Source organism: Pongo pygmaeus, chromosome 4, assembly GCF_028885625.2.
Source record: "Pongo pygmaeus isolate AG05252 chromosome 4, NHGRI_mPonPyg2-v2.0_pri, whole genome shotgun sequence".
NCBI lineage: Eukaryota > Metazoa > Chordata > Mammalia > Primates > Hominidae > Pongo > Pongo pygmaeus.
Window position 1 is genome coordinate 154,703,984 of NC_072377.2, and position 26,307 is coordinate 154,730,290.

The 26,307-nt window shown below is 43.3% G+C and overlaps 1 protein-coding gene and 1 pseudogene across 1 annotated transcript in view; both read right to left on the reverse strand.

Annotated features, from left to right (window-relative positions):
* Positions 1–19,315, reverse strand: part of PDE6A (phosphodiesterase 6A) — an 87,739-nt gene extending 68,424 nt beyond the window's left edge. The window contains exons 1-4 of the mRNA XM_054488354.1: positions 18,842–19,315; positions 9,176–9,328; positions 8,546–8,635; positions 5,641–5,781 (exon numbers count right to left, since the gene is read on the reverse strand). Of these exons, the coding sequence (XP_054344329.1) occupies positions 5,641–5,781; positions 8,546–8,635; positions 9,176–9,328; positions 18,842–19,315 (858 nt within the window). The remainder of the gene's footprint in view (positions 1–5,640; positions 5,782–8,545; positions 8,636–9,175; positions 9,329–18,841) is intronic.
* On the reverse strand, positions 6,165–7,452 carry LOC129036776 (mitochondrial fission factor-like; annotated as a pseudogene).
* Positions 19,316–26,307: the final 6,992 nt, after the last annotated feature.

The following is a 26,307-nucleotide window of genomic DNA, read 5'->3' on the forward strand; positions in this document are numbered from 1 at the left end:
TTTAACAGTCAATTAGACACTGTTGAAGAGAGAGTTAGCCAGGCAGTGGCTCACACCTGTAATACCAGCACTTTGGGAGGCCAAGACAGGCAGATCACTTGAGGTCAGGATTTCGAGACCAGCCTGGCCAATATGACAAAACCCCATCTGTGCTAAAAACACAAAAATTAGCTGAGCATGGTGGCCTGCGCTCATAGTCCCAGCTTCTCAGGAGGCTGAGGCATGAGAATCGCTTGAACCCGGGAGGCGGAGGTTGCAGTGAGCCAAGATCATGCCACTGCATTCCAGCATGGGTGACAGAATGAGACTCTGTCTCAAAAAAAAAAAAAAAAGAGTTAGTAATTAATAGACGATAGATCAGAAGAAATATTCAAACTAAAGCACAAAAAACGAAAAGATGAAAAACACATAAAGAAGTATAAGAGACACAAACCATGGTGAAAAAGTCTAACATATAATAATGATAAACTTAGAGGTCTTTTCATTACCAGATATCATGATATTTTATAAACACACTGAAATTAAGACAGGATAGTACTGCAGAAGAATAGGTAAATATACCAATGGAGGCTAGGCATGGTGGCTCACACCTGTAATCCTAGTACTTTGGGAGGCCAAGGTGGGCAGATTACTTGAGGTCAGGAGTTCGAGACCAACCTGGCCAATATGGTGAAACCCCGTCTGTACTAAAAATACACAAATTAGCCGGGCGTGGTGGCACGTGTCTGTAATCCCATCTACTCGGGAGACTGAAGCAGGAGAATTGCTTGAACCTGGGAGTTGGAGGTTGCAGTTAGCCAAAATCTCACCACTGTGCTCCACGCTGGGCAAAAGAGCGAGATATCTGTCTTGAAAAATAAAATTAGTTAAAAAAAATATATATATATATACCAATGGAACAAAATAGAGAATCCAGAAACAGACCCATACATAAATGGAAACTTGGTTGATAATAAACGTATGATAGGGAAGAATATCTTTTCACTAGAAGAGTAGGGAAAGAATGGTCTTTTCAATAAACAATGCTGGGCCAATTGGATGCTTGTACGGAAAAATAAATATTCACCTTACTTCACACTAAACATACAAAAGTTCCAGGTAGATTGTAGAGCTATATGTGAAAGTTAAAACAATAAAGCTTTTAGAATTTGACATATGTAAATGTCTCTATAACCTTAGAGCCAGGAAAGATTTCCTCATTACAGCACAAGAATCAATAACGATAAAGGAAAAGATTGATAAATTTAACTACATTATCATCCAGAACTTATATTCATCAAAACACACCATTAAGAGAATGAAAGCATGGGCTGGGTGCAGTGGCTCACGCCTATAATCCCAGCACTTTGGGAGATTGAGGTGGGTGGATCATGAGGTCAGGAGTTCAAGGCCAGCCTGGCGGACATGGTGAAACCCTGTCTCTACTAAAAATACAAAAATTAGCTGGGTGTGGTGGTGGGCACCTGTAATACCAGCTATTTGGGAGGCTGAGGCTGGAGAATTGCTTGAACCCGGGAGGTGGAGGTTGCAGTGAGCCATTGCACTCCAGCCTGGGCAAGAAGAGCGAAACTCCGTCTCCAAAAAAAAAAGAGAGAGAGAGACAGAATGAAAACACTGAGTGGGAGAATACAGTCATGCATCACTTAACAATGGGGATATGCTCCGGGAAATGTGTTTGTCTTTGGGCAATTTTGTCATTGTGTGAACATTGCAGAGTGCACTTGCATTACCCCAGATTGTATAGCCTACTATACACCTAAACATAGCTAAACATAAAAGATACAGTAAAAATAAGGTATAAAAGTTTAAAAATCATACACCTATACAGGGCACTTAGCATGAATGGAGCCTGTGGGACTGGAAGTTGCTCTGGGTGAGTCAGTGAGTGAGTGGTGAGCGAATGTGAAGGCCTAGGACATTACTATACACTACTATAGACTTTATAAACACTGGACACTTAGGCTACACTAAATGTATTTTTAAAATTTCTTTCTTCAATAGTAAATTAACCTTAGCTTACTGTAATTTTAAATTAATTAATTAATTATGTTAGAGATGAGATCTTGCTCATCATAGCTCACTGCAGATTCGGACTCCTGGCCTCAAGCAATTCTTCTACCGCAGCCTCTTGAGTAGCTGGGATTGCAGGTATGAGCCACCAAGCCTGGCTTGTAACTTTTTTACTTTATAAATTTTTTAATTTTTCTTTATAAAATTTTTTATTTTTAAAAACTTTTTGACTCTTTTGTAATAACACTTAGCTTAATACACAAACACATTATATAGCTGTACAAAAATATTTTCTTTTTAAAAAAAATTATCTCAAATTCTGTTATTCTTTTTTCTTTTTTTATGTCTTTGGTGCTTGAATCAGAACAAAAATATTTCTTTATATCTTTATTCTACTAGTTTTTTTTCTCTTAAATTTTTTTTCTTTTACTTTCTAAATGTTTTTGTTAAAAACTAAGACACAATCACACACATTAGCCTAGACCTACACAGGGTCAGGATCATCAATATCCCCATCTTCCACCTCCACACTTTGTCCCCCTGGAAGGTCTTCAGGGGCAAAAACACGCATGGAGCTCCCATCTCCTGTGATAACAATGCTTTCTTCCAGAATATCTCCTGAAGGACCTGTCTGAGGCTGTTTTACAGTTAACTTTATTCTGTTTTAATAAGTAGAAGGAGTCAACTCTAAAATAATGGAAAAAAAGGTGTAGTGTTGTAAATACATAAACCAGTAACATAGTTTTCTAGTTTTCTATTATCAAGCATTATGTACTACAGCTCATAATTGTATGTGCTATATATATATATATTTGTTTTGTTTGTTTTTGTTTTTGTTTTTGTTTTTGTTTTTTTTGAGATAGAGTCTCACTCTGTCACCCAAACTGGAGTGCAGTGGCACGATCTCGGCTCACTGCAACCTCCGCCTCCTGGGTTCAGGCAGTTCTCCTGCCTCAGCCTCCTGAGTAGCTGGGATTACAGGCACCCACCACTATGCCCAGCTAATTTTTGTATTTTTAGTAGAGACGGGGTTTCACCATGTTGGTCAGGCTGGTCTCGAACTCCTGACCTCGTGATCTGCCCGCCTCGGCCTCCCAAAGTGTTGGGATTACAGGCGTGAGCCACCACGCCTGGCCTGTATGTGTTATACTTTTATGCAACTGACAGTGTGGTAGGTTTTTCTTATACTAGCATCACCACAAATGTGAGGAATGCGTTGCACTATGACATCACTAGACAATAGAATTTTTCAGCTCCATTATAATTCTATGGGACCATGGTATAGGCAGGCCATCATTGATCAAAATGTTGTTATATGGTGCGTGACTGTATTTGCAATGCATGTATTTGAAAGTGGACTTGTGCCCAGAATTTGCAAAGAACTCCTACAAATCAGTGAGATAAAAAAGACAATGTGATTTTTTTAAATGGAGGAAAAACTTGAACAGTCACTTCACAAAATAATACATCCAAACTGGCCAATAAACATATTTTAAAATATTCGACCTCATCAGTTATTAGGGGAATTCATGTTGATAACAAAAGAGATAAAGCCACATGCTCACCAGAATGGCTAAAGTTACTAAGAATAATAATACCAAGTATCGATGAAGAAACCCTTGATACATTGCTGGCAAGGGTATGAAATGGTACAACCATTTTGAAAATCAGATGGGCAATATCTACTAAAGCTAATACTCTGAAATTCTACTCCTAGGTAAATACCTAACAGAAAGGGCACAACTGTGTACTAGTAATATACTAGAAGTTTCATAATAACAATATTCATAATAGATCAGATCTGAAAACTCGAACGTCCACCAACAGTGGAAATGAATAAATACACTGTAGATTATACATATAATGGAAAATTCCACAGGAATAAAAATGAATGAATTCATGCTAAATGAAGCAATAAGGATGAATCAAAAGAAGCCCAACACCACGCCTGTAATCCCAGCACTTTGGGAGGCTGAAGCAGGCAGATCACGAGGTCAGGAGATTGAGACCATCCTGGCTAAAACAGTGAAACCCCGTCTCTACGAAAAATACAAAAAAATTAGCCAGGCATGGTGGCAGGCGCCTGTAGTCCCAGCTACTCGGGAGACTGAGGCAGGAGAATGGCGTGAACCCGGGAGGCGGAACTTGCAGTGAGCCAAGATTGCGCCACTGCACTCCAGCCTGGGTGACAGAGCGAGACTCCGTCTCAAAAAATAAATAAATAAATAAATAAATAAATAAATAAAAGAAGCCAAACACAAAAGCATGTGTATTGTAGGATTTCATATATATGAACCGCAAAAAGGCAAAACTAATATGGTGTTAAAGGTCAGATGGTGGTAACCTTTCAGGAGGAGGCTGTGGGAGGTACTGAAGAAGGTATGAAGGAGGCTGCTGAGGTGCTGTTTGTTGTGTTCTGTTCCTTAATTTTGGTGGTGGTTTCATGGGAACTTTCACTCACTGAACTGTTATAACAGCAGCTATAATCAATGTTCCTTTTCTGTGTCTATGTTATCTTTCTTTTTTTATTTTTATTTTATTTTTTGTAGAGACAGGTCTCACTATGTTGCCCAAGCTGGACTCGAACTCCTGGCCACAAGCCTTCCTCCCACCTCAACCTCCTAAAGTCCTGGGATTACAGGTGTGAGCCACTGTGCCAGGCCTATGTTTCAATATAAAGGCTCATTAAAAAGAATTCATACGTGCTGACATGGAAAAATGTTTGTAAAACATTAAGTAAAAAATGGCAGACTATCAGAAAATGTCGTCCAGTAATTTTTTAATCAGCTCTTCAGAATATTCTGATGAACTGCCAAGTTTGGGAGCCTCTGGACTATATCCAAGGGCTTTTCCAACCCCAGATTCTGTGATCCATGTATTCACTCGATCCAATATACTTGGAGAGTCTGCACTGGCCTGGGCACCACCCCTCAGCATGACAAGGCATACAAAATGAAACTGGCTGGAATCCTTGGGTTTTCAGGATAGGAGATATTAAACTTAGATAACGCTGAAACTCTGTTTCAAGGCAGAAAATGATTAGCCTCATAAGGCAGAAGCAAATAAACAAAGAGGAATGAGGAAGTTGTTTGGGAAAACATATCTAAAAAACATCGCTGGGAGCGACATTGAACTCTGCCTCCTTAGCTGCTATATCTGCCACAAATCTGGCCCCCGAGCATGTGAGGGACCGGATATCAGCATCTGCCTCCACTTAATTGCCTGGGTGAGCTCTGGAATAGATAAATTGCAGCAAAGCTTTACACACAACTTTCAGGACATTTTTTGAGAATCCCTGAGGTTGGCAACTTTCTCCAGGACTCTCAACCCACGTAGAAACTTCTTTATCACTGACTTTTATCACCTCATCAGTTTCTTTTCATGTACACTTTTTTTTCTTTCCAAATGACTAAGGAAAGTACAGATTGTTTTCGCTCACCTGTGCCCTAGATTGACTTTTCCCCTTTAAAGGCTGATACTCCTCAGTAGAGACCTATGTAAAACTTTCTACAACCATCCCGATTCACCCAGCCTCTTCCCTGTGCAATTGAATGTGTGCCAAGACTCTAGCCGTCAGTCAGTGTCGGTTTAATGTTTTCTTGGAAATGTCTGTTGCTGAAGTTTTCTCACCTTCTGCTTGGTCATGTCTAAGAGACCCACAGAGTATCTGTCACAGTTGAGGAAAGCGCGGACTGTGTACAGGGCTTTGTGGAACTGTCGTTCGATGTCCGTAAGTTCTTCAAAGACTTTGCTCCCAGACCACAGCAGTATCTGAAAAAATACAAAAATATACTCATAGATTTTGAGGTGCAAAGTAGTAGCTCACTTAGCTGGAGAATAACAACAATTCTGTAAAGTTCTCTGGAGTTTATTTCACTTACCCTTCACAATAATCCAGAGAAATAGACAGGTTAACTATCCCCTATTTTTACTTTTAGATTTTTTTAAAGTTTTAAATTTTTTTTTTGCTTTGGTTGACAGTTTATTAAATACACTACATTTGTACCTTATTCTGCAGTTTTTTTTAATTGTTCGCACATGAACTGAGTAAAAACGTACTTTATAGAAAACCAAGTACAAAACTAAAATGAAAGAATGCACATATTGCACACATATTAAACTGCTGAAATGTTAGAAATTAATCTGCACAAGTACCTAATGAAGAAGGTTATGAAATATTAGGTGGTTCGAGTTTCTTAAATCTGGCAACAGACCATGACTTTGAAAGTGTTAATGTTGAAGTGTTGATGCAAAAATGTCTATTAACAAAACTGCTTAACAGTGTTTGAGAAACACAACAAAATAATTGTTTTTCTTTCACAGACATTTTTCTAAATCAGTTCTCTACAGACTCTCTCCCATTCAGAATCAGTTGTGTGGACTGAAGAGGCAAAAAATAAATTCCTTTTAAAAAACAAAACTGGAGCCTATTTACAAAACATGCAAAAGGAGAATTTTAAGCAGGTGTTATCTCCAGAGTTTCTGGAAGAAATAAATTTTCAGCTTGTGGACTATAAAATGGCTTACAATGCAGAGACAGAAACAAAGAAGTCTGCAAATCTTTTATATTTCCAGCTGTTGAGACAATATTTTTGAGAGCTGATGTCACCTCTAGCAGCAAAACCAGAGCCAGCTATTAAGCAGCCAGAAAGCTACAGTAATTGAATACATGACCATTTCTCTTTTAGCACGTTCTTTGTTCTCCTCGTCCGGAAGTTGTAGACTTCCATTTAGTTTGATTATCTGTCGTCTTAGTGAAGCTGCATCTACAACAGTCAGGTCATCTGATGTTCCTTCAATTGTTGTATCTATATTTGAAATGCCGTACAGAGAATCATTTCTGACCAGCTGTCCATTTTGGCGAACAGCATTTTCACTCGTAGACCGCTCTCTTTTTAGTCTGCCAACTGCACGGATTTCTTCATTTTGAGGGGTTGTAGGAGGTCTTTCTAAATCCAGAAAATCTAGTGGTCTTTCACTTAGCGTAAGTACACGAGGTGGTGTTTTTAGTGCCAGGGGTTTAAAGGGAGTTGACTGAATAAGGTCAAGATCTGCTGGTCTCGAAAATGAAACATCTTCATTATTTCCTGCTACAACAATCCTCTCTGGAACTTGCATTATCACGCTAGCATTTGGAACTCCTTCTTGGAATCCTTGTTCCAGGTTGGCGTTTGGCGGTGCTACTTTTAACTTTTCTGGGACCCTCATTCGCTGACTAATGCCTTCCGTATATTCCATTTCGGACGAATTCTACTAATTTCTGCCATCTCAGCAGCAGTGGGAGAAGGAAATGCTGCCCCACTCACCAAATGTGTACCAACTACTGCTTGCTATTTGGCACTATCGGCTTCTGTGCTTCATATTAAATCCTTTAACTTGCTTCAATGTGCATGTGCTGGATTGAGAGACACTTTTGTCCTCCTTGGCCCACAGGAGGGTCCCGGTGAGGACCGCCGCCCTCCGGCTCCCAGGGCGCTCGAGTGGGCGCTCTCAGAGGCGGTTGGCCTAGAGCACGGAGGCGCCCAGGCACAGCACCGGCGGAGTGGCCAGCAGAGGGCCAGGGCAGAAGCGCAAAATCTAAAGTTTTTATTTTTATTTATTTAGTTTTTAGGGACAGAGTCTTACTCTGTCATCCAGGCTGGAGTACAGTAGCACAATCATAGCTCACTGTAGTCTCTAACTCCCGGGCTCAGGCAATTCTCCCATCTCAGCCTGCCCAGTAGCTGGGACTACAGGTGCACGTCATTGCACACAGATAATCTTTGAATTTTTTGTAGAAATGAGTTTTCACTTCTGGCCTCAAACAGTCCTCCTACCTCAGCCTCCCAAAGTGCTGGGATTATAGGCATGAGCCACCTTACCCAGCCCATTATCATCCATTTATTTTAAAATTTTTATTTTAAAAATAGAGATGGGGTCTTACTATGTTTCCCAGTCTGGTCTCGAACTTCTGGCCTCAAGCAATCTTCCTGCCTTGGCCTCCCAAAGTGCTGGAATTACAGGTGTGAGCCACCATGCCCAGTCCAATTAGCTTCCATTTGTAGACAAACAAACTGAGGCTCAGAGAGATGAAGTAACTGGCTGCTTTACATTGGGCCCAGCTCTTTCCCTTTCATTTATCTCATAGGTTTTTAATAAAAATAATAAGAAACTTCAACTGAGCACTATTGCCCTATATGCATTATCTCATTTACTATTGATGGCAACTTTTTGAGGGTGGCACCATAATCATCCCTATTTTTCAAATGAGGAGACTGAAGCATAGAGAGATTAAGTGACTCACTTAGGGTCTTAGAGCTAGGCAGTGGTTGAGCAGGGATTCAGATCAAAGCCATCTGACTTGAAGCTTGTGCGTGTAACCACTGTGGTATACAGCTTTACAGACAGCCACTACCTCATAACACTCGTGATGCTGGCCAGAGACTGGATGATGCTTCCTAGGCACCTTCATTCCCATCTGCCTGCCAGTCTTGACCACATCAATGCTTCAGGGAAAGGACGAGTCAAGTCCATTCCCTTGGCCCAAGCCCCTTACCTGGCCACGTCGAGTTTCACAGTTGTGCAGGTAACTCAGGTGGTACACCTTCATGATTAGATTTGCAAAATTGAGGTACTTGAGAAGAATCTAAAAATCAAACAGCACGAGGGGAGGCAGGTGAGAAGAAGAAATCCATCCTCTGGCTACTTTCACCATCAGCAAATATCTGAATATTTTCAAAGCTTCATCAGAGACAATTTGGGCAGATGGATCCTAGAATGCAGACTCATAAGATGTTGCATGAGCGTAAAACTCACCGAATGTAGAATGTTGATGTTGATGGGAGTATACTCATGAAAAATAGCTACTATTTATTGATAAGTTCCCTATAAGGTTGATACTGAAAAATTATCAACATTTTACAAATAAGAAAACCAAAGTTCAAAGAAGTTAAATAACTTGCACAAGGCAAACAGCTAGATATAGTCAGAACCAGAACAATTATCCCCCTATTCCTGACTCCAAAGCCCAATGTCTTAACTATTATTTTATCCTGCTTCCCTCAGAGAACATCAGGTGAATTCCCTGTCTTACAGATGGGAAAACTGAGGCCAGGTCAAACAGCAAACTTCACAGGCTAGGAGAATGTGCTAGCATGGCTATCCTTAGTCTCTAAAGCATTCTTACCTCTTCGTCTCTCTTGGTGAAGTGGGATCCATCCACTTTATTCACAGCCATGATTATGGCCACCACATCCTTCCCATTCATTATGGGGGAAGCCAAGATGTTCTTGGTCTTGTACTCTGTGAGGATGTCCACAAAGTCACAGAAATGTTCATCCTAAAGGAAGGCAGAGATAAGCACGGACAGGCAAATGAAGAGCAAGAACAATGGAACAGCCCAAAGCCCCTGTTGACAAGGGAATGAAGGTGCTTGCATCTGTTCAACATTCCTGTTGAATATCTTCAACAGGGGCAGGGCAATCAGAGATGATATCTGTCATGGAAGCTTCCAAAATCCCGTAGAAGAAGAAAGTCTGAGATGCAATCCACTGAGGGCTGTGGAGGAGAGGTGTGCAAAGCAGTGTGGGTGCCAGGGACGGGAGTGGGGGACTGACTTTGCCTGGAGAAGGAGGGTTAGAGAAGGCTTTCTTGAGGTGATGACAATTAAGCCCAGAATAAAAACCCAGGGTACAGCTAAGAGGAAGCCGGGGAAAGACTTTAGGAAGTACAACAATGACAGTTGCTAGCAGGCAGCGTGCATGGCATTTTACCTGCATTATCTTACTTTTATCTTCGCAATAAGCTATGAGATAAGTACCATTAGTAGCCCATCTTACAGAAGGGGGATCTGTAACTCAAGAAGGTTAATGTCATGTGTGTAGATTGTGTAGACTGTGTGTGTGTGTGTGTGTGTATGTGTAACTCCAGAACCTGCCTTCATCTCTGCTGCCTCTTAGAGAAGCCTGGATAAGGTTAGACTTGGGTCTAGGTCATTGAACAAAAGAATTTGTTATGTTCAGCTTTTTAAACAATCCAGTTCTAGCACCACACAGCCAGTTCAGTGGATATCCCCATTCTACAAATCTTAGTAGAAGCCCCACTATGTGTCAGGCCTTATGTTAAGCACAGGAGATATGGGTGACCAAGGTTCAGGCCAGCTCACAGAAAAATCTATAATAGTAATATAGGTCACAAGGGATTGGCTTGAAGCTCTGAGTGTATAGAGGAGCACACACCTCCATAACCCTCCCCTAATGCAGCCCAGAGAAGCCAGTATAGGCTGTGGTGGACCATGTGGTCAGGATGAAAAGACAGAGCTTGAATTGTTCTCTTAAATTTACAAGAATCCACCTTTCTGTTTATTGGTAGCACTGTGAGGTTTTTGGACTGTCAGCATTGCTTGGGAGGCAGGCCAGCCCAAACATGCACAGCTCATGCTGTTCTGAGTGGAAATGTTTTTCATAGAGCCAATTCACAGAACTTTTCTAAAACTAAGTCTCGGCCAGGCGTGGTGGTTTACGCCTATAATCCCAGCACTTTGGAAGGCCAAGGTGGAAGTGCTGCTTGCGTTCAGTAGTCCAAGACCAGCCTGGGCAACATAGCAATATCTTGTATCTACTAAAACTAAAAAAAAATTAGTCAGGTGTGGTGACATGCGCCTGTAGTTCCAGCTACTCAGGAAGCTGAGGTAGGAGGATTGCTTGAGCCCAGGAGTTGGAGGCTGCAGTGAGCTATGATTGTACCATTGCACTTTACCCTGGGTGACAGAGCAAGACCCTGTCTCTAAAAAAGGAAGGAAGGAAGGAAGGAAGGAAGGAAGGAAGGAAGGAAGGAAGGAAAGAGGGAATTCAGAGCATAAGGCTCTGCATCTATAGATTTCTTCTAGTTGGAATGGGATTAAATAAATAGTCAAGAGCATTATTATCAGTGAAGCTGTTTAAAACCAGGTGAAGGGTAAAGGAATTAAGAGAAGCTTGTAGTGCTGTACTTGAATTAACATTTGAGGATTAAGCAAAATCTCTAAAAAGGCATTAGTCAAGAAGTGGTATCTGTGTCATTTTCTAAGCTACTGATGAGTTCCTGAGCACATGTCTAGGTGGAGTATGCTCAGATTCATTTCATGAAGTCATTTTAGTTTCCCAGTGTTCACTTCTTTCAGGAAAAGCAAATCCTTGGGCCTCACCTGCATCCAAGGCAGATGCTACCAAATCCACCAGAAAGCTCATTCCCACTGGGTACTCAGTCCTGGAACTCCCCTCATGAGTACTTCAACTGCCAATTGACTGGCATTTACATGAACATTGTCATCCCTGTATATTCAGCATATGAAGTGTTCTAAACAACCATGTCACAAAACCTCAGATTATCAAAGGCAGAAGGAGACTTAGAAGCCATTTAGCTCAAACTATTAAAAGTAATGGCAAGAACCACGATTACTTTTGTACCGACTTATATTTATTTTAAATCCTAGGATCAGAGGCTGAGCTACGGAAAGCCCAAAGTGATTCATCCATTCAGTTAGCATTATCAGAGTGTCTTCCGTATGCTAGGCACTCTTCCAGACCCTGAAACTACAGCAATGAACATTACTGTTGTAATGTAAAGTGAACCTTACATTCAAACGGCAAGACAGACAAAAAAGCAAGTAAACAACTAGGCATTCTTCCTCCAGCTTGAGGCAACTGCTTTGAAGGAAATGGACTGGATGGTGCTGTAGAGAGTGATGAAAGGGATGGCAGGCTGGTGGGTAGGGAGCCTTCTCTGAAGATGTAATGCTGAGCTAAGAGCTGACGGATCAAGGGAGCCAGGTATATGAAGCGCATTCTAAGCACGGAGCATGCAAAGGCCAGCAGATGGGAATGAGGCTGGCCCTCGTGAGGAACAGAAAGAAAATCAGTGTAGCTAAAGCTTAAAGAGGGAGAGGGAAAGCAGAGGGCAAGGAAGTTAAAGAGGCAGGCAGGGGCCAGATCCAGCAGGGCTTTGGAGGTCATGGGAAAGAGTTTAGATTTCATTTTTATGTATTCACTTATTTATTTTTGAGACAGAGTCTTGCTCTGCCATCCAGGCTGGAGTGCAGTGGAGCCATCATGGCTCACTGCAGCCTCGACCTCTTGGGCTCAAGCCATCCTCCCACCTCAGCCTCCAGAGAAGCTGAAATTACAGGGGCGTACCACCATGCCCGACTAATTTTTGTATTTTTTGTAATGCTAGGATTTTGCTGTGTTGCCCAGGGTAGTCCTGAACACCTGGGCTCAAGTGATCTTCCCACCTCGGCCTCCCAAAGTGCTGGGGTTACAGGTGTGAGCCTGCACCTGGCTGAGTTTGGATTTTAAAGTGCAATGCAACACTACTTCTCATTCCCAGATTCCTCATTTCCCCTTTGCAAACATTCACAGTGCCAAGCTCTGTTGCATCTCATGATGAGATCTACTATTTACTGAGTAATAATGACTAGGCTCAGAGCCAGACAACTGACATATATTATCTCATTAACTCTCACATCAGCCCTGCCAAATAGAACTGCCACCTTTCCCACTTTATAGACAACTCCCTTGCTGGTAAGTGGCACAGTTGCTCCACTTATTCATTCATTGACTTATTCATTGATTCACTGATTGACAGATTGATTCATTCATATTCATTGAGCACTCACTATGCCAGGCATTGTATATGCAAAGACCTGTAAGATGAGGTTGTTCTCAGTGGGTTCTCATGGCATAGTGGAATGTCATGCAAAACATGAGCCCACGACTTAAAGCATGTGAAGCAGACCACCCTGGAGGCCCAGATAAGGAGAAACGTCCTATGAGTGGCTTCAAGGGCCACTCAGTACATTGTCAGTAGTTGAAAACACTCTGAACCTCAATTTCCCCTTTGCTGAAGTCAGAGTATTGAATAAGTTCCTCTGTGAAGTTTTTTTTTTCTTTGTTTTCCTGTTCTAGCCTGCTAGGTTCCAGGTCTCATGGGAAATGAAGGAAAGCAGGGGCAGATAACAAATGTGAGAGGGTCTACAAATGACGGTCATCTCAGGTACAGCCTTCAGAAATGGAATTTATTAGCCAGAGGAAGTGCTGGCGTAGGGCTGACATTTAGTCATTCACTCACTCAATAAACTATTGTAAGTATGCACTCTGTCCAAGACACTGGGCTAGGTGCCAGGGGCCAGTGGTGAATAAGATAGACAGGGACAGACAGACAGGCCTCATGGGTTTTCCTGCCAGGAGAAAGAGGAAAGGATTGATAAACAAGTAAATATTGAATGGCAAGTGGGCCTTCCCAATGAAATTTGAATTTCAGATAAACTATAAATAATTTTTTAGTGTAACTGTGTCCAAAATATTGCACAGGATCTTCTTTAACTAAAATATTATTCTTTGTTTATCTAAAATTCAAACTTTACTGGGCATCTTATATTTTTTCTGGCAGTCCTGTGGCAAGTCTTCCTGAGGCAATTCCCAAGATAAGTAGGAATTTGGAGGGGGTGGGGAGGTTCATTACAGCCCAAAAGAATTACCTTTGTGATTTCGCATTTCAACAACGCAGCGATTGCAACCATTTCCCAGGTGTTTGGAGGGTGCTGAGGGCTGAGAGTATCACTTTTTGGTGGTCCAGAAAGAATCTAGACCCCTGTCTACACCACCTTCCTTCTCCTTCTTCACCCAGCCCCAGTCACTGTTTGGTGGCCAAGGTTGCATTCTGCCACTGGAGCCCAAGGTTGCATTCTGCCCAGAGCCGTGAATTGAGTAAGATTTCCTGAAGTAAACACATGCAAATACCAAGTATGCAGGGCTGACTGGCCTGGACAGACTTCACCCACAGGCCCAAGTCACTGGCCAGGGAGACTGACTCAGGCCCCAAAAGTTTCCAGGGAAGGTGAGGTGTGGTTTCCTGGGTAAACTCTGACGGATGAACAGAAAGCAACAGGCCGTCCCTTAGCACAGAGGCTCCACAAACTGTTAAGTCAGGATCTTCTAGAATCAGAAAAACATTCTGAATCCTCAATCCCTTAACACCAGGGTACAGAAAAGCTCTCAGCATTTATGTTCTCTGTTTTCCCACAAACAGAATCTAAACTGAAAGCTCCAGAAGGGCAAGACTGGATTCTTCTCCAAATTCCACCCAAACCTGGTACAGCATCCATCACTTAGAATAGATCCTTAACAACAACAACAACAACAGTAGCAAAATAGTCGTAATAGTAACAAGGAATGGGAGCTGCCAATAGGAGCCATTACGGTGTGCCAAGAACACTGCTAATGAGATAATTCATTCATTTAATTTTTACAACAATGCTGTGGGGTAGCTCTTATTTCCCCATTTTATAAAATAGGAAATAAACCCAGTCAAGCTCAACAATTTGCCAAGGCCACATTCTTTGAAAGTGACAGAGTCCTGGTTCACATCCAGATCTGACCTTAGATCGTAAGATCTTAACTCTCTGCTACATGATCCAATGACCTTGCTCAAATACCCAGTGCGATGCCTTCATTTTATAGAGGAGGAGGGAGCACAGAATAGCAGAGCAATTAAGAGGAATTAAGGCTCTGTAATGACTCCCTGGCTGAACCAACTAGTTAAAAAAAAGATTGTGAGCTCAAGGTCAGAGTGCCTGGGTTCAAATCATTCCCAGTCTGACACCTTTTTTTTTCTTTCCTTTTTTCTTTTTTTAGGCTAGTCGAGTGAAGCAGCAGGAGTGGAGGGGGAACAAAGAAATCTATAACTGGCTGTGATCAATTAGTTATAAACACCTGTGTACTTGGATCAGCCAGGGTCTGCCACTTTCTATCTGCATAATCCTGAGCAAGTTACCAAAACTTTCTGGGTTTCTGTTTCATCATCTGTGAAACAGAGATAATGACAGTTATGACATAGATCGTCATGAGGAGAAATGAGTGAGGCAATCCCTGTTGGCTACAATTACAGTCAGAAGAGTTGAAGGGAAAATAGACTCCAGTCCAGTTGGATGAGTCCTCCAGAAAGTCTCCTGAGTGGAGAACCATTGCCCGGCCCCTGGATGCCCAAGAGGAGATGATGGGAGCCATGTGCCCATGTGGGAGCCCACCGGGTATGCTTTCCACAGAGGCACAAGTCTGGCTTATCTCACTAAGGAGCCCAAGACCAAAAGACACCTGTTTGAATCCCTTTTTTTTGAGACAGTTTTGCTCTTGTTGCCCAGTCTGGAGTGCAATGGTGCAGTCTCGGCTCACTGCAACCTCCACCTCCCAGGTTCAAGTGATTCTCCTGCCTCAGCCTCCCGAGTAGCTGGGATTACAGGCATGCACCACCAGGCCCGGCTAATTTTTGTATTTTTAGTAGAGATGGGGTTTCACCATGTTGGCCAGGCTGGTCTCCAACTCCTGACATCAAGTGATCTGCCTGCCTCGGCCTCCCAAAGCACTGGGATTATAGGTGTGAGCCACTGCACCCGGCCGACCTGTTTGAATTCTTGCATTCATGCATGTGGAGTGTTGGCAAGCCTCTGCCCACACTCTCCTAGGTTTAGTTTCCTTGCCTATTAAATAAGGCAGTTGGATAAGACAGTCTCCGAAGCCCCCTTCCTCTCCTATTTTTAACCTTAAAATGCTTAATCTGAAGTAACGCCAGAGGTAAAATGAGCACAAAATCACACCATGTCCAAAGGCTGGATTTTAGAAATGCCAGAACACAGCTCCTGGTTTGGCTAGTGTAGGAGTGAATGAGACCCTCATGGGCCCTGCTGTAATAGGACAAACATTCTTTTGGGTGAGACAGTGTTAATGAAATTACTGCATAATTGCTTGATTGTGAGTCTTTTACACCAAGTGCTTACCGAGCACATGCTTTGTGCCAGACACTGTGCTGGGTCCCGGAGTAAAAGCCTGGTGGACAAGGCAGACCTGGTCCCTGACCTCCAGGGCTTATTATGAGAAATGGCTTAGGGCTGGGGCTATAACAGGGAGATTAGAAAGGGCCTCCCTGAGGAAATGACTTTTTCTGAAGGATGAGTGGGAGTTGGCCTGGGCAGAGGGCTATGTGGAGAACTGCATTACCGCCTTTAAAAGCCAACATCCAGAGAGGGGGAGTGATTTGTCCAAGGTGATCAAAGAAGTCTTTGTCAGAACTGCCAGTAGAATCTCAGGGAACAGTGGATCCTGGAAGAAAGAGCCAAGTGTTTAACCAAGTGATCAGTGTTTACATTTCCAGTAATGGGACAGACTGCCATTATGCCTCCGCATGTAAAGCACAAAGAAAAACACATCACCTCTGTGGTACTCCTGCCAGAAATGTGTGACCTGCACCTAATCATGAAGAAATATCAGACAAGCCCAAATGAAAGGACATTTCTGCAAAAGATTTGTTTTGTACCCTTCAAAAATGTCAGCGCCATGGAAAACAAAGACAGACTGAGGAACAGTCTCAGATTCAAGGAGACTCAAAAGACAGCGCTACATGGGTGTCTGAGACAACTGACAGAAATTGAATATGAACCGTTTATTAGATCATGGTGTTGCATCTTTTTTCTTTATTTTTTAGCAAATTTTTTCTTTTTTCCTTTTCACCCAGCCGATTGGATGGTAGCTTGCCTTGCCTTGCCTTGCCTTGTCTTTGCCTTTGCCTTTGCCTTTGCCTTTCCTTATCTTGCCTTTCTTTCCCTTTCCTTTCCTTTTCTTGACAGGGTCACACTCTGTCACTCAAGCTGGAGTGCAATGGCACAATCGTGGCTCACTGCAGCCTCAACCTCCTGGGCTCAAGTGATGCTCCCATCTCAGCCTCCAGCCTCAACCTCCTGGGCTCAAGTGATGCTCCCATCTCAGCCTCCAGAGTAGATGGGACCACAGGTGTGCACCACCACACCCAGCTAGTTTTTTAATTTTTTGTAAAGACAGGGACCTCCCTATGTTGCCCAGCCTGGTCCCAAACTTCTGGGCTCAAGTGATCTTCCCACCTCAGCCTCCCAAAGTGCTGGGATTACAGGTGTGAGCCACCACATCCAGCTTTTTTTTCATTTTTTCTTCTTTAAGACAGGTTCTTGCTATATTGCCCAGGCTGGAGTGCAGTGTCTATTCACAGGTGCAATCCCACTACTAACCAGCATGGGAGTTTGACCTGCTCCCTTTCTGACCTGGGCTGGTTCACCCCACCTTAGGCAGCCTGGTGGTCCCTTACTCCTGGGAAGTCACCATATTGATGCTGACCACAGGTGTGCACTGAAGGGGGCCAGCCCCTCCACACCTGTGGGTATTTCTCGTCAGGTGGGATGAGAGACTGAGGAAAGAAATAAGACACAGAGACAAAGTCTAGAGAAAGAGCAGTGGGCCCAGGGGACTGGCACTCAGCATATGGAGGACCCCCGCTGGCACTGGTGTCTGAGTTCCGTCAGTATTTATTGATCACTATCTCTCCTATCTCGGTGAGGGGGATGTGGCAGGACTACAGGGTAATGGTGGGGAGAGAGTCAGCAGGAAAACATGTGAGCAAAGGTCTCTATGTCATAAGTTTAAGGAAAGGTGCTGTGCCTTGATGTGCACGGAGGCCAGATTTATGTTTGACTTTACACAAGCATCTCAGTGCAGTAAAGAGCAGTATTGCCGCCAGCATGTCCCACCTCCAGCCATAAGGCAGTTTTCTCCTATTTCAGTAAATAGAACGTACGATCAGGTTTTACACCGAGACATTCCATTCCCAGGGACAAACAGGAGACAGATGCCTTCCTTTTATCTCAACTGCAAAGAGGCCTTCCTCTTTCACTAATCCTCCTCAGCACAGACCCTTTACAGGTGTTGGGCTGGGGGATGGTCAGGTTTGTCCCTTCCCACGAGGCCATATCTCAGGCTGTCTCAGTGGGGAGAAACCTTGGACCATACCCAGGCTTTCTTGGGCAGAGGTCCCTGCGGCCTTCCGCAGTGCATTGTGTCCCTGGGTACTCGAGACTGGAGAATGGTGATGACTTTTACCAAGCATACTGCCTGCAAACACATTTTTAACAAAGCACATCCTGCACAGCCCTAAATCCATTAAACCTTGAGTCAACACAGCACATGTTTCTGTGAGCACAGGGTTGGGGCTAGGGTTACAGATTAACAGCATCTCAAGGCAGAATAATTTTTCTTAGTACAGAACAAAATGGAGTTTCTTATGTCTTCTTCTTTCTACATAGACGCAGTAACAGTCTGATCTCTCTTTCTTTCCCCCACAGTGCACTACCACGTCCAGCTAATTTTAAAATTTTTTGCAGAGACAGGAGTCTCCCTATGTTGCACAAGCTGGTCTCAAACTCTTGGGCTCAAGTGATTCTCTTGCCTCAGCCCTCCAAGTAGATGGGACTACAGGCACGTGCCACTACTCCCAGCAGATAATGGTGTCGTATCCACATTACATTTCTATGATTCCATCATTGTACTGTGGATAGGTAAGAAATGTCCTTGTTCTGGAAGTACTGTGGAGGTACTGTGGAAGTACTGTGTGGAAGTACTGTGGAAGTACTGTGTATTTCCAGAACTGGGACATTTCTTACCTATCCACAGTACAATGATGGGAGCATCGCCAGTACTTACAGACAAAGGGCATGATGTCTGCAACTTTCTCCCAAATGGGTCAGAGAAAATGGAGAGAGAAAGCAAATGTGGCAAGATGTTAATGAATGATAAATTTGGATGAAAGACATACAGTTCTTTGTATTATTTCAAACTTTTCTGTTAAGTTTGAATTTTTTTTTTCAAAATAAAGAATTCTGAGTAAATATGTAAATAAATAAAGAAGAAGCACCACGTCACCAGCCTTGTCTTGGTGGCCAATGCCCCTCACCCCACTTGTACCCCAGAACTCCATGGAATAATGCCCCATGCCCTCTCTCTCATGGGGAAGAGAGTACCTCTTCTGTGTTGGGGACGTTAGTAATCTTCTTAGAGAGTGCGACATGGCCCACGATGCCCATGTCCAAAGGGAAGACGATCTCCTGGTCGGGCATCACCAGGCAGTCCTCAAGAACAGCATCCTTGTGGACATTGAAAAGCCGGGTGGCCAGCTCTGCGATGCCGTTGCGGGTCCGGTACATGAAGAGGCTCATGCGATCTGCCTGCAGGAGGAAGCACAGCTTCTTCATGACATTGAAGATGCATTTTTCTGTCTGTAAATTCTCCTGAAAGTCCCGCAGGAGATCAAAGATGATTTCACTCTCCTCCACGCTGCTCGGGGAGTGGTAGTTGCTGAAGTCCACGGCAGCCTCCTTGGCCCCAAGGAGGTCAGAGATGAGCTTGGCTCGGTAGTGGAGGTTGTAGTACTGTTTGGCAAAGCCGATATTCGAGTCCAGGAACTTCTCCACCTCCTCTGCTGTCACCTCGCCCATGGCTGGGAATCCCACTGGCTACTACTCTGTAGAAGGACTGGGACGGAGGCCTTCCAATGGCAGTTTTGCAGTCTGCAACAAGTCCAGTCTGGACTTCTCTGGGTCTTGTCTGCAAAACATACTGACATGGCCTGCACAGAAGCGGGAGCAAGCTTGGGAGATTAAGTCATTAATATTTCTCAAGAACAAGGATTATGAGGATCAGTGTGTTCCAGATGCTGTGGGGCCAGATGGGAGAAGGTGAGAGTTTTCTTTCACCTTGGTCTAGTAAGAGCAAAGAAGAGATGTCTGCATAGAGCAGGAGGTGGGCTCAAGCACTGCCAAAGCAGGGGTTGCAAAAAGGCAGCACAGGGATAATCTACTTGCTGTAGGTATGTCTTCTCTGACCTCTGTTAGTTTTCTTAAATATCTGACACAGAAGACTGACATTTACTGTTTAGGAGATTTGTTTGGCTTCTCTGTCCACATTCCCCCATGGCAGGAATGGCTGAAGCTGAGAGATGACTGCCTGCCAGCCTCTGCATCCCCCGGCCCCTTGCCTCATCCTTCCACTCCCCTTCCCAGGGGTTTCTCCCATGTGGGCTTTCAATGTGCAGGGCCCCTCGGCCTGCTGTCCTCATGTACATATGGATCTGGTATGTGTAGTCTCCCATGTCACAATCTTTGCATTAAAGTTTTTATCAGCTTTAGATTTCAATGACTCTAATTTTAGCAACCTAAGGGCCCTTATAAAACAACACACCTTTCAGTTTTTCCTTTATTCCAAAAGTAATACATATTATATTCACTGTTGAACATATACAAAGAAGACAATTAAAATCACCCATAATCCTGTTACTCAGAGGTAATCTTTAGTTAACATTTTATTTTTAACCTCTAGTTAATTCTACCCATTTCACAGAGCCTTAACTTTAAAAATCTATTTCCCTTCAACCCACTCCATCTTTCTCTTGGTGCTTTAATGTGTTTTTTTCTGGTTTCAGCCTGTACTTTCTAGGGTTGTCTGTCAGAAATACACACAAGGGGCTGGGTGCGGTGGCTCACACCTGTAATCCCAGCACTCTGGGAGGCCAAGGTGGGTGGATCACCTGAGGTCAGGGGTTTGAGACCAGCCTGAGCAACAGGGTGAAACTCTGTCTCTACTACAAATACAAAAATTAGCAGGGCATAGTGGCACTGCCTGTAATCCCAGCTACATGGGAGACTGAGGCAGGAGAATCGCTTGAACTCAGGAGGCAAAGGTTGCAGTGAGCCAAAATCGCGCCATTGTACTCCAGCCTGGGTGACAAGAGCTAGACTTTGTCTCAAAAAGAAAAAGAGAAAAAGAAAAGGAAAGAAAGAAATACACACAACGGTCCACATTCTATCAACCCCAGTGAATCCTGAAATACCAGAATCTTCATTAAAATGCCCCTCCTGCCCACTAGGAAGGAGACAAAGCACTTTTCTTTCTGGATGAAACTTACTTTAGCTTCCATGACTATATCCACTAGAGCCTGGCACCTCTATGTTGTAAACCACGTGGAATGCATAATTATAGACAGTTGCTAGCACTTTGAACTTCATAAATGACCTTTACTGGGAAGCAGATTGCCTCCTTTATTGTAGAGTGTAATAAATTCTTGGGGCACTGCACTCATCCAGCACTGTGCACAAGTGCTCACCCCCCCCAAGTCTGGCAGCCTGCGTAGCAGCACGAACCTTCCAGACACTCCCACCATAAAGAACTGGAACTCTCTAACCTAATGCGCTTTCTCAGCTCTCTGCACACCATCTCCTTCTTAACTTCCAGATTTCAGGTCATGCAGGTCATCTCTAGTTATCTTATCCCAAGTAGCCCCCAAATACCCTCTCCCCAGTTTCTGCCTGTCATATCAGCCTATTTATTTTATCTATTACATTTATTACTATCAGTAATTATCATGTTTGTTTTTGTTTCCTTGTCCTATTGTCTGTCCTCCCACTATACTGTGAGCTTCATGAGGGCAGGGACCTGTCAGCGTTGATTCCCTAGGCCTTGCAAGGGTGCCTGATGCATCCTTGGTATTCAGTATTGTGATATTGTGATATATGTATTTGGTCTTCAACACCATTTCTAGATAACACAACTTCTAAAATCCTTAGAATCTCCAGAATGATGTATTTTTGTGTACTAATGATTGAACAGTGCCTGGTAATCCCTAGGTAGCTTCAGGCTGAGGGGCTGGTCACCTGAAAGACTAAGCCACAATTAGAGGATGGGACTTTCAGCCCATCCTCCAAACTCCAAGAAGGTGAAAGGGTCCTGAAGCTTTAGCTGATCATCAGTGGCCAATGGTTTAATCAGTCTTGCCTGTGTAATGAAGCCTCCATAAAAACCTAAAAGGACAGGGCTCAGATGAGCTTCTGGACAGCTGAACACATGGAGACTCCTAGAAGGTGGCAAGCCCAGGGACTGTGCAAGCCCAGAATCCCTTCCCTAACACCTCACCCTATTCCTCTCTTCATCTGTATCCTTTGTGATATCCTTTATAATAAGCCAGTAAAGGTAAGTAAATTTCCTTGAGTTCTGTGAGCCGCTCTAGTAATTAATCGAACCCAAAGAGGGTGTCATGGGAACCCCACCTTGAAACTGGCTGGTCAGAAGTTCTGCAGGCCCAAAGGTGCGGCACAGGGGAAGAGTCTTGTGGGACTGAGCTCTCAACCTATGGGATCTGAGGCTATCTCCAGGTAGAAAATGTCAGGATTTAATTGAATTAGGAGATCCAAGTGAGTTGGGCTATACCTATAGTATTCAAGAGGCTGAGGCAGGAGGATTACTTGAGCCCAGAAGTTGGAGGCCAGCTAGTAGTCTCCTCTCAAATAATAACCAGCCCAATCCTGCTTAGCTACCAAGATCAGGAAACATCAGACACATTCAGGGTGGCAGGGCTATGAACTCTACATCATGAAAACCTTTCAAAGGTATTTCCTTTTTTTTTTTTAAGACAGGGTCTCACTCTGTTGGCCAGGCTAGAATGCAGTGGCGTGATCTCGGTTCACTGCAACCTCTACCTCGGGGACATAAGCAATCCTCCCACCTCAGCCTCCTGAGTAGCTGGGACTGAAGGCATGCACTACCATGCTCAGCTAATTTTTGTATTTTTTATAGAGATAGGGGTCTCATTATGTTGCCCAAGCCGGTCTTGAACTCCTGGACTGAAGTGGTCCACCCGCCTCGGCCTCCCAAAGTGCTGGAATTACAGGCATGAGCCACTATGCCCAGCCTGTCCCATTCATTTTAATGATTGCAAAGCATTTCACTGTATGGAGGTACCAGAACACCATAGTACTACCCTCCACAGCCAGGCTTCTCAACCTTGACACTATCAACATTTTGGATCCAGTAATTCTCTGTTGTGGGAGGCTGTCCTGTACGTTGCAGGATGTTTACTCTAAATTCTACCACTAGATACCAAAAACACCTGCCTCAAGTTGTAACAACCAAAAATATCTCCAGAAATTTCCAAATCACCCCAGTTGAGAACCATTATCCCATAGTTAGATATTTAGGTTGTTTCTAACTTCCTAATATTAAAAACAATGTTGTAATGAACATCCCTATATTTCTTAGTAGAAAATACCTAGAAGTGAAATTCTAGGTCCAAAGAGTGTGCAGCTGTCTAAGGAGTTTGGTAAATAATGCCAAATTTTGTCTCCAAGGCTTTACCAGTGTGAATGACAGTGCCTGTCCCGAACCCCTAACCCACCTCTCAACAACATCATGTTGCCTAGTAAATGAAACACTTTTTCTTAATCCTGGCATTAATAGCTCTCTAGAATTTCTCCCCAACACTTCATACTTTGTTTTCCACAATTTCCCTACACATATTCCAAGCTTCACCCTAATGTTTTCATTCTTTTTTGGTTTTGCCTCTTCATTCTTGCTGTGTCCTGCACCTGTCCCTTACCACCCTGTCCGAATGTCATTACTTCTGTTGATTCTTCTTTGATGTACCAACTAGACTCTTTTTCTACTTACAACTCCCAAACTATTGGTTTCCTTCCATTCTAAGGGGAGTTTCTACATTTCAGGTTGTGTTATTTCTGCACACCTGTACTTTCATCAGGGACAAACTCCTTGAATTATAGGAGTAAAACTTGGCCCATTCTAAAATGTCTCCTAGAGCCGGGCATGATGGCTCATGCCTGTAATTCCAACTACCCAGGAAGCTAAGGCTAGAGGATCACTTGAAGCCAGGAGTTTTAGGCTGCAGTGAGCTATGAGCATGCCACTGCATTCCAGCTTGAGCGAATGAGACCCTGTCTCTAAAAAGAGATTTCCCAAAGAGCTCAGTACAGGTCCTTTTCCATAGCATGCCCACCAGAACCGCCAAGCTCTGGTTAGAAATATAAGCAACAGTTTGCCGAAAAATCTACTTTTATCTCATTTTTCAACATGCCAGAATGAGGAAGGCAAGGCTGTTGAAAAACTTCAGTCTAATTGCTGGGTGGGTACAAATAAGTTGGTATTTGGAGTGAGTCACCTAACACCTAACACTAACCTATGAAATGGACCTGATTTCAGATGTCAGGGAAGAAACTGGTAATCTGAAGCTTCTTTTATTGGCAATAGGGGCTACCAGTAGAGTTTGGGGAGATGTCTTGTGTAATCTAGTTTAGAAAAGAGCATGTACTACTAGAAAGAGGAATACGAGATTTTAGGTCCAGCAATGCCAACGACTCATTCTGTAACTTTGAGAAAGTCCCGTCCTCTCTCAAGGCTTTGATTTCCCTATCAACAAAACAAAGGAGTTGAATAATTTATCTTTAATACTCCCAGTTCCGTGACTCCAGGTGGGCTTTGAGTGAGGGAGGCCATCGTATTTGCTGTGTTGTATAGCCATCACCACTAATTCCAGAAAATTCCCATCAACCCCACAAGAAACGTCATACCTATCAGCAATCAGTCCAACCTTACTTCTCCCACTATCCCCTGATAAGCTCTAATCCAGTTTCTCTCTCTATGGGTTTGCCTATTCTGGACATTCATATAAATGGATTTATATAATATGTAGCTTTTTGTGTGATTTATTTCACTTAGCATAATGTTTTCAAGGTTCATACATGTTGCAGCATGTATCAGTATTTCATTCCTTTTTTTCACCATACTGTGCTGAAATGTATCATTCCTTTTTGAATGAAAAGTATCATTCCTTTTTATGGCTGAATTATGTTGCATTGCATAGATATACCCTGTTTTGTTTAGCCGTTCATCAGTTGATGGACATTTGGGTTGTTTCCACTTTTTGGCTATTATGAACATTCTTGTACAAGTCTTTGTGTGGACATATGTTTTCATTTCTCTTGGGTATATATCCAGAAGCAGAACTGCTGGGTCCACAGGTGATTTTAAGATTGCAAGTTGGGCCAGGCATGGTGGCTCATACCTGTAATCCCAGCACTTTGGGAGGGTGGGGCAGGTGGATCTCTTGAGGTCAGGAGTTGGAGCCCAGCCTGGCCAACATGGCGAAACCCAGTCTCTATTAAAATTGCAAAAATTAGCCAGGCAAGATGGCGTGCGCCTATAATCCCAGCTACTCGGGAGGCTGAGATGGGAGAATTGCTTGAACCCTGGAGGCAGAGGCTGCAGTGAGCCGAGATCGAGTCACTGCACTCCAGCCTGGGCGACAGAGCGAGATGCCATCTCAAAAAAAAAAAAAAAAAAAAAAGACTGCAAATTTGGAGGTAAAGAGGAGGGAATAAAGGAAAGAAATAGGACCAAGTAAGGAATCAAATGTATCAAGGAGAGATGTTTTGCAACATCCCTTTTTGGAAAAAATAGCACTCTGAAATTCAGGACCTACTAGAATGTGAACAGGCTGGTCAGCATATGATCGGCCATCACAAATTCTAGTGTGGGGTGTAAAGGTCTCTATAGGCCATTCATCACTACTGCAAATAGCCATGGTGAAGGAACTGGGGGTATTCAATTGGGAGGAAGCTCTGAAAGGCTGTTGGGGGTGAGGGAGGGTGCCAGTTTGTTCAGGAAGGCTCCAGAGAGCAGGATAAGCCAGCAGATGAGACATACAGGTTGTTATAAGAAGACAGTATCCAGAGTGCTTAAGAGGCAGAGCTTGAGAGTTAGACCTGGGGCCTGTTATTTGCTGTGTAAATTATTTAATTTCTCCTGGACCTCACTTTGCTTGTCTGTAAAATTAGAATTATTTGACATGGTTGTTTGGAGATTAAATGAGATAATATAGTAAATATAATGCAAAGCTTTGCACCTGGTAAGTATTAAGTTAAACCATATAAAACTGCCACTGATTATTTTTATTCTGCACAAATGACAATTTCATACTGTTCAATTTCATCATAGGTATTCAATCATTACTAGTTATTGTCACTACCAAAGACTAACTGGATTACCTCATAGGTAGTGACCTCCCTGTCATTGAAGGTATGAGAGCAGAGAACATGGCAAAGAGGAATCAAATATCGATATTTATATAAGAAGATGAATCTGGGGCTAGCAAGTCAATAAGGAGGCTGTTGCAATATTCCTGGAGTAATGAGGACCTGGCCCAAGATAGGAGGCAAAAGAATGGAGAGAAAAGAGTGGGTTAGAAGCAAGAAGTAGAATGTGGAAGCCACGCTGGCTGACCAGGAGAAGGGGGCATGAGAAAGAATGGTGCAAGCTTGTGTGATTTGTGTGTCCTTGAGCCTCTGTAGGACATACTGGAGGCACTAAGTGTCCCCGTTCTGGACATTTCACTGGAGTTAAATGTCAATTTAGCCTTCATTTCCTAATGGAAGCCTTTCTGCTCCTGGCTTGCCAAACCCTACCTCCTCTGGGAAGCCACAGAAGGGAAGACAGTCTCCCCTGTGAACCAGCCCTTAGAACTGCTGGAACAGCCTTGTCGGTCTCCACTCCCATTCTATACTTACCTTAGCACACTCCCACATCTCAGTTGTGCTTACCCTTGATCTAGAGTCGATGTCAATTCTGCATTGTCTGGCCGCCTGTTGAT